This window comes from Adiantum capillus-veneris, chromosome 26, assembly GCF_014529385.1.
Source record: "Adiantum capillus-veneris isolate H3 chromosome 26, ASM1452938v2, whole genome shotgun sequence".
Lineage (NCBI taxonomy): Eukaryota > Viridiplantae > Streptophyta > Polypodiopsida > Polypodiales > Pteridaceae > Adiantum > Adiantum capillus-veneris.
Window position 1 is genome coordinate 75,886,238 of NC_140956.1, and position 11,330 is coordinate 75,897,567.

An 11,330-nucleotide genomic window follows, 5' to 3' on the forward strand; every position below is an offset into this window, starting at 1 on the left:
AATCTGATTCTAAGTCGGACAACCCCCGAATATTTTGTTCTACCCCCCCCCCCCCCCCCCCCCCGGCAACACCTACCTCAACCCTCACGTATGTCGACCCCTTGCCCGCGCTTGCTCCATCGCTGCCTGCCCTCCCATAACCACCCTATCTACACGTATCCCTAGTTTGCGTAGCAAAGAGAGAGAGAGAGAGAGAGAGAGAGAGAGAGAGAGCTCGTGTCACAAAGAACTCTGGTTTTGCCACACATGATAACGAGAGCAAGAGGGGAGGTCGGTTGCCGACTGTCGAGCTCAAGAACCTTGTAGAGGCGGCCACACGAGGGGGAGAGCGACGTCATGCCACAAACGCAAGATGGAGAAAATTGTGGGACAATGTACGGAGGTTTTTTTTTTTGGGGGGGGGGGGGGGGGGGAGTTTTTTTTTTTTTTGGGGGGGGGGGGGGGGAAGAGTATTTTAACGTCGTAGGAAACTATCCACACACACACACACACACATATATATATATATATATATATATATATATAGAAAGAGAGAGAGAGAGAGAGAGAGAGAGAGAGAGAGAGAGCATCTCCTTCAACCGATCTAGTTCTCCTTTTGTGAAAGTTATTTGATCTAATTCTCCTTTGTCAAAATTAACATATTTGGTATGAGACAGTGTGAATTGGCCATGTAACTTGGATGGCTTCCCAACAATGTCAAAGGTGGTGCTCTAAATAAACCTTTCCCCAAACTTAAAAACCTACATTTAAGAGATTTACATTTAAGAGATTTTAGAAGTGAATTCACTACATTTCAAATTTAGAGGTAGCTCTCAAAATTTGTAGGCGACATTACAGAAAATCTAAGTTTTTTTTTAACATTGGGACCGGAAAAGAGGGCCTTCACATAAAACAAATACAAGAACACTTCCCCATAAGTGTTATCGTATGAAATAACGTGCATATCTTAGCAAGGTCCATATAAATGACGCTCTGAAGCGTGTAGGAAACTTTTAAATTCGTACAAAAAAGAAAAAAACCTGTGTAGAGTCATCTTCCAAGTCAAAAGTCTTGAGGATAAATGCCACCTCAACAATCGTGGTCATCATTTTGAAGTTGCTAATCACGCAAGAGACTTGTAATCTCCTCCGGTATCATCCTTCAGAGGTGGTTTTCTTCGCGCACAATAGTAAATAAATTGATACAATATCTGTGAGTTAGTTTAAGGAAAACCTTAATTAAAAGCCAAACCCAAAACCCAAAACCCTAAGATGGACGCGTAGGGCTGGAACACGTGTTCGCATCCTATCCAATTTCAAGCCTATACGTACATCTAAATTTGCACAATTTGAAAGCCTTTAAAGGGAGAAAAAGCACCTGTAAACAAAGCACCATGTACTTTTAAAAGGATACTAAGAAATCAAGAGCCACACACACTCCTGCATCGACCAGCCATGGCATGTTGGACTTGATTCTTTGCCACTCCGTCGACCTTATCAAGATGCTGCAAAGAACATCATATGGTTAGAGAGAGAGAGAGAGAGAGAGAGAGAGAGAGAGAGAGAAGAAGTTTGGGACAGATTTTCACAATAATTCCCACATTGACTTACCTCAACATCATGAGCTTTTGTGAGGGAGGCACGGCATACCTAGCTAGGTACGATTGGGGGTAGGGGACCGCCAGCCCGGTGGGGGGGCCGGTGGACCCCTGCCCCCAATCGTACCTAGGTAGGTATGCAGTGCCTCCTGAACAGAAGCTCATGACGTTATGTATTGTATGAAAAACACTGAAACTAAATCTTCTTGTGTGTGTGAGAGAGAGAGAGAACAAACCTTCCCACGTATGTCACATTTCCAAGCAAAGCAAACATAAACATAAGCGGGTTCAGGCCCTGAATATATATCAGACTACAGATTAGAGTACTCAAAATCAATCAGCCATAACAGAATGCAAAAGCCCATTTCGTGATATTGGGGGTTTAGTTGTAATGAACCCCACTAGAGCTAAAATACAGAAAAGGCAACCCTGGTACTGGCGATAGCGGCGGACGTGAATACAGAATCCATATTTGAAAGTATTCAACTGGAATAAAGAAAATTTACCTCTACAGATCCGCGTTTTATCTGGCAAGCATCGAAGCACATCAAAGTGGAGTCAATTAATCTCTCTAAAATCACAATACATGTGTACAATATATTAATGATTAGAGAGTCTTTACATTGAGATATATTTGAGGAAGCCTGCCTCCCATATAAATGGCTGCCATCATCCAGCCCAACCACATGCCCACACTTTCTCCCATCTCACTTTCTTGGTGAAGCGTATTACCGACAAGCTAGGGGTGCGAATGACGACATGCAAACACACAACGAAGCATCATTTGATTATAAAGCCAGCAATCAACTATAAACTAACCTTAAAAAGAACGTTTAAAAATTTTACTTGCAATAATTTCCTTTCAGAAAAAACTCTGGCATGACCGGATGAAAGTACTCCATTGTGATTCCTCGACTGCATGAAGCCTCGGCCAATATTGAGGCCGCCAACACAAATGCCCACTGACACAACCTATGAAAAAGACCTATCTTAGCATGAAGATATGTATGCACATTGGCCGCTCGGCACCAGCTACCATTTGAAACTGTGACGTATAAGCAAACGTTTTGAGGGAAGTGGGTAATGATGAACTCACTGCTCTAAGTATACTATGAGGAGAGCCACTAGTAACCATTGTGGGTGCCGGCGCCGAACGGGCTGTATCGATGCTTATAGGAATAGGTTCCGACTTGTGCTGAAGAAGTGAATGATAGGTGCCTTGACCGCCAGAGCCTCGAGAACCAGCTGCAAGATACGACCCGGCTGTTGGTGTGTGGCTACTTGCTAGAGACCGTGCTGATCTACATAAAATACAATTCCAAAGAAAAAAGCAAGAACATCTCAGAAACATGCCTCGGGCGCCTTCATGTATAACCATCATGATCAGCCCGCAATATACATACATGCAAAGATGTCATAGACATTAAATTTCAATATGGGCGCCTCAGCTATGTACGTCCAACCAATTGTCAACATGGCCACTAGGTTTCATTTGTGACACATCTTGTGTAATCACCGGGGCATAATAATATAACTCGACATGGTAATCTAAAATAGCACACTAGAGTGAGCTCATAGTACATAAACATCTGGGGGCTTCACCTATCAGAAAAATTCTACATATGTCGAATTCAAGGGTGTCCGAAAAAAACACCACATACATAATCTAATTATGGATAAATTAACCTCTCTTTCCTAAAAAGCGTTTCTTTTTTCTATATTGAATGGAAAAACCCTTCTTATACATGTATTTTTGTAACTCGTCCTCATCGGACATACCCCTCTATTATACTCATGTGATACAGTTAAACTTTTGGGGTGAATCCCCCAGGCCGACATAACATCACGAGGTCACTTAATCATATATGTGGCATCCACAACATATAAAAACATGCAGTTCACCAAGAGCAAGCTAATCAAGGTAAGACATGAAATTTCACATTCATTATTACGTCGCTTACGTGTAGTACAGCTCTCGGACGGGAGCTGAGCTTGGACTATAAGCTATGGGCTGACTGGCCATTTGCTGCGCTGGAACTGGCTGAGTCGGCTTAGGAAGCTCAGCCTTAGTCTGAGAAGCAATACAATGCTATATTAATATCAGAGACATTCATTAAAACATATCATTATAACCAATCCAATAGCAAGAAGATGTTACCTCATCGACAGCTTCTGGCTTCATCGGTGGCGTCGGTGTAACCATACGTTGGCCTTTCCGCCACTTCAAATAGTGTTGATAGTAGACTACTTGCCCCACAAGAATGAGAGTGGTAATTGTGTAAAGCTGCATAAGCATGTGAGATCATAAGCAAAGCATTGCAATACTTGACAAGCTTTCAATTTTACCGCGTAGGCGTATACCAAGGCCATGTAAAATTGTGTGGGAAGCTGCAACATATTAATTGTACAGTTTAGATAGTATTCAACAGTGTAAATTTTGGTGACTATATTGCCATAAATACTCACAGTCGAAGGCTCGAGGTAGCATCCCACAAGGTTAAACCCGTCGCTGAAAAGCAAGAATATGTGTATCAAGTTGCATGGAAAAATTTAAAACAAGTCATTATTGCATAGCATACATGTGCAATCATGAATAGATTATGCAGGGCTTGATTTGCATATATGTGTAATCAGGTACGCCGAAGAGTAATATGAGCAAAGAATGGGCAATAGTGATCGGCCCATTTAACTATCCAGTTAGGAGCGAAGTAAAAGCGCTGTCAAGGGGAGTTGGCTTAGGGTGAGGGGCTTCAAGCACGGCCGCTATGGTTCAAACCGTGCGATATGCGGGTGTAGGCGTGCGGACACAATCCCATAAAACTAGCTGATGTGAAGCATCAGATTAATGCTACAAAAAGAAGAGCAAAGTAAAGTGCTATTTACTGAAGAAGTCTGGATCATATTGAAAACACAGATTTTGGAAGTGATATTAATCAATCAGATGAATTTTCAAAGGGCCCATAAATCAAAGGCCTATAACTTACATAAATTATATATTCTACATTTCCAATAAGGCTGAATTTACCCATGGACACAAATGGATTTTACAAACAGGTAGAGCATGCTTTACTAAATGTTTTAATATTTCCTTGTGCCCCCAATCGTACCTAGCTAGGTATGCGGTGCCTCTCGAGCAGAAGCTCATGATGTTATTCATTGTATGAAAAACACTAGAAAAGACTCCGTTTTCCTACACGAGAAAATTTCTAAATCTTCTTACCCGATGACCCAAGTCATAAGGAAGATGAGGGAGATGCCCTCAGTGGAGCCTTCGCGGAAGTTGGTGATGATTTGGGGCACCTCCGCAACGCCCCAGCAGAAGACACTCGCCAGGCCAACGCCAAAGGAGATAGCATCTCGCGTGTTGCAGATGCAATCCTTGAGGTACCTTCTCACCCACTCCACGCAGTGCCCTTGTCTTCCTCTGCAGCTTGCAGTCTGCGCGGTACCCAGAACCATCTCTCTCTCTCTCTCTCTCTCTCTCTCTCTCTCTCTCTCTCTCTCTGTCTGTCTGTTGTTTGATCTTGCTGGAGATAGGAAAGAATCATGTCATTGAAAATGCTCTCTCTGTCTCTCTCGCGGCCGCGCCTATATATATTCTCTCCAGCTCAGCCCTCCTTCTCTCTCTCTCTCAAGCTTACGTGCAATTTGCCCGTCGCTGCGCCGAGTCTCGCTCTATATTTTTTAGGCGTGCTGTGCGTGCGCGCGCGCAAACACGCAAGGCTGCGCATGAATGGAATCTGGAGTTGCAATCGGTGCATGTGTGCTCTCTCTTTGTGTCTCTTAATGGGAACATTCCAGCTCTTGCAACGTGGCATCCTGTCCGGCCTTCTTGCCCTTTGATTCCTTTTTCTTTTGTCCATTTTTTGGTCTTCTAATTAGAGCCCCGTCCCACTCGGAGCTTGTAAAATCCCTCACAATGGAACAGGTTTTTGGATAGTTGTGACCTAGCGGCTACCTAGAGTGAGCTAGAGCACCCCTAGAGTCTAAAATTGGGCAAAAAAGTTTCCACATTGAAGCATTGTACATACTCAAAGGGTGCGCACATGCTTAAGAAAATTAGCCGCTCCGGCAATTTTCGTTGATGTGGCTTGAGAATTCTTCCGCAGCATCTAGATCCTTGAAAGTAGGTTCTCGCATGTAGTTGAACGCAGCGGTATCTAATTTTGGAGTTGAAGGATAAATCACTATAGCAAAACTCTCTCACATGTGCGGGAAGAGCTACCTACGGCTTCCACCTTAATGCTTTTCAGCTCCGGGGCCTGCAGGGAAATCCCTTTGTATATACGCACCCTTTCGCTGGGTATGGGCAAGAGACTATGCAAGTCGCATGGTCAAAACAACTTTTTTTAGTCTTTAATGCACATTTTAGCCCCTTAGCAATCATCCGTAAAACTACTTTCAAAGAACTTGAGTTATAATGTGGTCTAGAAGGTTTGGGTGAGCAGGGATCTCGAGGTGCCGTATGCTTCACCTTTACTTCTCATGCAGAGTTTCCCCTTATGGGTGTGAGCTCACTCTTTCTTCCGTTCAGACCCTTCTTGTCCTCGCGCTCTGATTGACCTTCCTTTTTTTGTTTTGTTTTTTTTTTTTGGGGGGGGGGGGGGGGGGGGGGGGGGGGGAGGGGGGAGGGGGGCGGGGGGACATTGCGCTCCAAGCCTTACCCATGCCAATGGCATGGTCGTAACCTCTAAAGCACAGGGTGTTGCTCTGTACGAACATTTCAAAGCTTCAAACATGGTCGTAGCTCCCTTCTCATGCTAGGGGAGAGCAGTAACATTTAGAGCACATTAGGTGAAAGCACTAAACCCATTATGTATGCCAATGTGGTGCATCAAGATAGGCTAAGAAAAGTGATATATGATAGGGGTCACACTAGGTGGAAATCAAAGCTTGTAGTGTTGGGGTGAGCCCAACTTGGGCGATCAAATCGATATGAACAAGGTGTAAAATCTACATATGGCTTAAAACTTAATGAGTAAGCCTCTTTTTCTTTTGTGCTCCAAACGAGTGTATTTGATAGGGTCGGAGTGTGGTTGTATGGAAGCATGTAGGAGAGGGAAGGGGAAGGGGATGAAGGCGAAGCTGTACAGGGAATTGGGTTAGTGGAGAGGAAAGTGAGAGAGTTAGTCAACTCTCTCACTTTATCTCCCTATATTGATTAGGAAGAAAATAGTGTAAGGGTGGTTTCCCTGAACACATAGCCAGATGTGGATCTTCTACGATCCACACAACACGCATAATCCGCATCGATGTAACCTACAATAGATGCATCGCTGTTTTTGAAGCGTAAACACTTGCTAGTTGTACCCTTTATCTGAGGATTTTCTTCATTGCTTCCTAATGCTTCTTGCTAGGGTTTGCTATGTATACGTACCTACTAGCCACTCCCACTGCATGGACAATGTGGCTACCATAGCGTACATCAAACTGTCAACTTTTGAAGAATCTGGCACTTTTGCCATTTTCTCTTTCTCAATAACTATCTTGGGAGAATCGTCCTTGCTAAGTTTGGAGCTGTATGCTTGCATTGGGGTACTCAATGACTTCCCCCTGCATACTAAAACGTTGCAAGACTTTGTTGATGTACTTTTCTTGAGATAATTCAAGAATTGCACGTTGCTTGTCTCTCTTGATTTGCATACCAAGAAAGTGTTGGCATTTCCCAACTCTTTCATGGAAAATGAGTGCTTAGCATCTTTTTCAAATGATTGATCTCATCAATTGATTTGCCTACGATAAGCATATCATCCACATACAAGATCAAGATGATTAAAGAACCATTGTTCAACCTCTTTGTGTATAAGTAGTGATCCTCTTGACTTCTTATGTAACCCTGAGACTGCATGAATTTGTCAAATTTTTGATACCCCAGCCTTGAACCTTGCTTGAGGCCATAGAGTGCCTTTTTAAGTCTACAAACCAATTCTGCCCTCGTTGGCTTTTGGCTGTCACATACGAAACCCTCTAGTTGTTTCATGTAGACATCTTCATCTAGATCCCCATGTAGTGTTCACGTCCATTTGAACAAGTTCCATGTCTTGGATAGCAACCAAGCCAAGCACAATGCGAAGTGTAGTCATCTTGACTACTGGAGAGAGAATCTCATCAAAATCCACACCTTTTTGCTGCTTGAAACCCTTGGCAGCTAGCCGAGCCTTGTACCTAGCCTTGGGATCTTCTGTTGTGTACTTCTTCTTGTATACCCACTTCCAAGGTAAAGCATTTTTGCCTTTTTGTAATTCAACCAAATCCCATGTCTCATTAGCCACAATCAATTTGTATTCTGATTGCATAGCCTGCTCCCACTTAACGCTATCGTCCATTTGTATAGCTTCTTTGTAGCTGGTTGGCTCTCCACTGCTAGTGACCAAAATGTGGTGTATACCATTGTGGGTATTCAAGTCCGGGTTCAATGGCATCTGCCTGTGGGAACACCGCTTATAGCATGCAGATGAACCTTTAGTTACCTTTTGAGTTTGCATGGCAAGTATTTCCATATATTGTCAGTTTTGGTTTTTACAAACTCTCAATTAAGCATAGCGTGTAGTGATTTTTCTCCTTATAGTATCGACCATTTGTCTCTCTCTCTCTCCCTCTCGTTCTCTCAATCCTCCACGCCATGGCTGAAAGGCACCATCCTTCATAGGCTTTAGCCAACACCTGGTATCAGAGCGAGGTAGTTTGGCTTGGCATTGACTGCAGGGTTAGAGGAGAGAGGAGAGAGGAGGTTGAACAACCTGCACAGATCCGAGCATAATCACCCTCAATAGGGTCGCCCTGGCTTTTTGGTGAACTCTCGACCCTTGAGCACCTCCAAATTCGGCCTCTACAGTTTGCTGCGAGCCAGAATACCCTCCACGCTGTTGTTTTTGTGCCATCTCTGCAATACAAAGCTCGTTTTCATTTTTTTATTTTCACATTTTATTCCAGTGGCTACCCAATTTGGTCTTGAGTCCTTATGCAAGCGGGTATTCACACCATCAACAAGGTGTAAGTCACCCTGTCCGTGCTCGGCTAAAAGTACATTGGCTTGTAAATAATTTGAAGGCGTTTTTTCGAACTTGGGAAGGGTCAATTGCAATGATTTAGAAAGTTTCTGCAGTAGCTTAATACATGCAGTAGCTTTCCACAAAGACAACCAAAAGTTAAGCCCGCAATAACCAATAATTTAAATTTTCTATCAGACTTCTGAAAGGCTTCAACATGGCGTTGAAAATCGATCAACTTTAATGGACCCCGGCTTCCACACCTGGAAAATTAAAGTAAAGGGATATTTGATGCGCAAGAATTTGTGGAGTGTCGTCAAGCCGCTATCAACCGACGAAGCAGGCACATCCACTGCAATTACCAGAGCGTTATCTGCCGAGCAACAACGTAAGGACGAGCAAGCATTAGGTATTATTCTGACATCTCTCGAAGATGATTTTATTCATTATCTGGATGACATGCAATCTACAACAAATGGAACTAGAGAAATTGTTTGGTCCTAAAGCCAAATACTCCAAAATGAGCCTTAAAATGAAGCTGTATTCTCTTTCAATGCGTGATGATGAAAATATTGCAGCTTTAGCTAACATATTAAAAACATCCGCACCCAGCTAATTTATGTTGAAGCTCCTGTCCCATATGAAGATCTTATAGCCATTTTTTTGAATAGCCGGTTTGGGCTTGAGGGGGGGGGGGGGGGGGGGGGGGGGGGGGGGGGGGGGGGGGGGGGGGGGGGGGGGTTGGGTATTCAAGCCCGGGTTCAGTGGTATCTTCCTGTGGGAACACCGCTTATAGCATGCAGATGAACCTTTAGTTACCTTTTGAGTTTGCATGGCAAGTATTGCCATATATTGTAAGTTTTGGTTTTTACAAACTCTCAATTAAGCATAGTGTGTAGTGATTTTTCTCCTTACAGTATCGACCCTCTCTCTCTCTCTCTCTCTCTCTCTCTCTCTCTCTCTCGTTCTCTGAATCCTCCACGCCATGGCTGCAAGGCACCATCCTCCATATGCTTTAGCCAACATACCCAGTTCAAACCGCTCAGGTGCACGTGATAATCTTACAGAGCGTTTCAGTGCCTGACTACCGGACTCTGCTCTCTCCGGAGCAATAGTAGTATCTTTCACTTGAGAATTAGGTGCAACACTACAGAACTGAGTTGGTTCGAGGTTACATCCTCAAAACGAACGCATCTGTACTCAACTTCTTTAATGGGCTTCCCGTGCATTTTTGATTCATTGAAAATCACGTGTGAGCTACGAATGATTGTTGGATTCTGGGTGCCTGAGACGATGGCCGCCATTTGTACCATAGCTGATAAAAATGTATTTGTGTGACCTTGGATCTAATTTGTGGCAAAGTTCTTTGGGCACATGTGCATATGTCTCACATCCAAATACGCGTAAATGATCATAGCTTGGTGTTTTCCTAGTCCATAATTCCTCTCGAATTTTAAAAATTCAAAGAAGAACTAAGTGACCTATTGATGATGTACTGCTGTCAGAACAGCTTCCCCCCAAAACTTTGGAAGTAAGCTTCGCCATAGACATCATAGAGATAACTTGCTCTTGAATGGTGCGATTTATTCAGCTATCCCATTTTGTGCAGGTGTGTATGGAGCGTCAAACTGCCGACAAATGCCTCTTCAATTGCAAAAATCCTTGAACTTCGTGGAGACGTATTCTCCACCATTGTCCGTGCGAAAAGCTTTGAGCTTTTTTCCTGAATGGTTCTCAACCATGGCAATGAATTTTTGGAATGTAGAAAAGACCTCTTCCTTACGCTTAAGGAGATACACCCAGACCTTTCTAGTAGAATTATCTATGAACGTGAGAAAGTAGTTTGCCCTCCCAGAGTTTTATGTGGCATTGGACCACACAAATCACTGTGCACTAAGTCTAGGGGTTCGCCTAGTTTCTTGTTCAATAGCAAAGATGTCAACCTAGCCTGTTTGCCGTATATACAATGGTCACACAATGGAAAGTCCATGTAGTCTAAAACAGGTAAGTAGCCAAAATGTTGAAGTGTTTTCATTCGCTTTTGGCTAATATTCCCTAGCCTGCTATGCCACAACTCAGTAGACGGCAGCTCGACAACATAGATAGAGTGTTTGTCAACACTCGAAACAAACATAGAGTACAAGGATCCATTTTTACGACCTTTCATCATGACAAGGTTGTTCTTGCGGATCAACTAAGAACAATTATCAAAAACTGTAGTGTAGCCAAGATCATCCAATTGCCCTATAGAAAGAAAGCTCTTTGTAATCCTGGGCACATGTCTGACATTCTATAACACAAAAGTAGTGCCATTATGCATCTGAAGTTTCACATCACCAATGCCAATAATGTCAAGCTCATAGGAAACACCAAGCTTGACTATGCCATGCATAGATGCATAAGAGGAAGAGCACTCTCTATGTGGTGTGACATGAAAACTTGCATTAGAATCAAGAATCCAATTCAGTGTATAACCCTCATCCTGTGCAACCAAAGCATCTAGAATGAGATTTGAAGTGAAAATGAGAACATTTGAGGGATCTGTTGTCACATCTGCATAAATCTTTGTTGGCATAATGTGCATCATTGGAGGAGGAGCATCCTCTAATGTAGTGGTAGGTATGGGAGACTCAACCACATTGAGCTTTTCAATCTTTACCATACTTTTTCCTTTGCCAGAATTATCCTTGCCATGTTTTTTTGATCTCTTAGAAAACTGCAACAATCCTTTTTGTAATGGCCCTTCTTGTGGCAATAGTAACACT

General features: G+C 43.2%; 1 protein-coding gene across 3 annotated transcripts; it reads right to left on the minus strand.

Annotated features, from left to right (window-relative positions):
* Positions 1–838: 838 nt before the first annotated feature.
* LOC147423674 (vacuolar histidine transporter YPQ3-like) lies at positions 839–5,222 on the minus strand. Of its 3 annotated transcripts, XM_086502156.1 has the most exons (12): positions 4,797–5,219; positions 4,043–4,085; positions 3,938–3,964; positions 3,735–3,860; positions 3,538–3,647; positions 2,673–2,877; positions 2,423–2,548; positions 2,199–2,315; positions 2,083–2,103; positions 1,813–1,871; positions 1,393–1,483; positions 839–1,189 (listed from the first exon to the last, which is right to left on the minus strand). In XM_086502156.1, exons 1-12 carry the CDS (start codon positions 5,033–5,035, stop codon positions 1,103–1,105), a joined length of 1,251 nt encoding a protein of 416 aa, XP_086358282.1. In that variant the 5' UTR covers positions 5,036–5,219; the 3' UTR covers positions 839–1,102. The 3 variants fall into 3 exon arrangements, with proteins under 3 accessions (XP_086358282.1, XP_086358283.1, XP_086358284.1); XM_086502157.1 differs by lacking the exon at positions 3,938–3,964 and having other exon boundaries at positions 4,797–5,222; XM_086502158.1 differs by lacking the exon at positions 1,813–1,871 and having other exon boundaries at positions 4,797–5,221.
* Positions 5,223–11,330: the final 6,108 nt, after the last annotated feature.

What these genes read in the sequence shown, in the direction of transcription:
- LOC147423674 (XM_086502156.1), bottom strand. Translation starts at nt 5,035, where the DNA reads ATGGTTCTGGGTACCGCGCAGACTGCAAGCTGCAGAGGAAGACAAGGG. An exon ending in GCTACCTCGAGCCTTCGACT is followed by an intron (nt 3,965 to 4,042) that starts GTGAGTATTTAT and finishes AATATGTTGCAG; the next exon opens with CTTCCCACACAATTTTACAT. An exon ending in GTCCGAGAGCTGTACTACAC is followed by an intron (nt 2,878 to 3,537) that starts GTAAGCGACGTA and finishes TATTTTATGTAG; the next exon opens with ATCAGCACGGTCTCTAGCAA.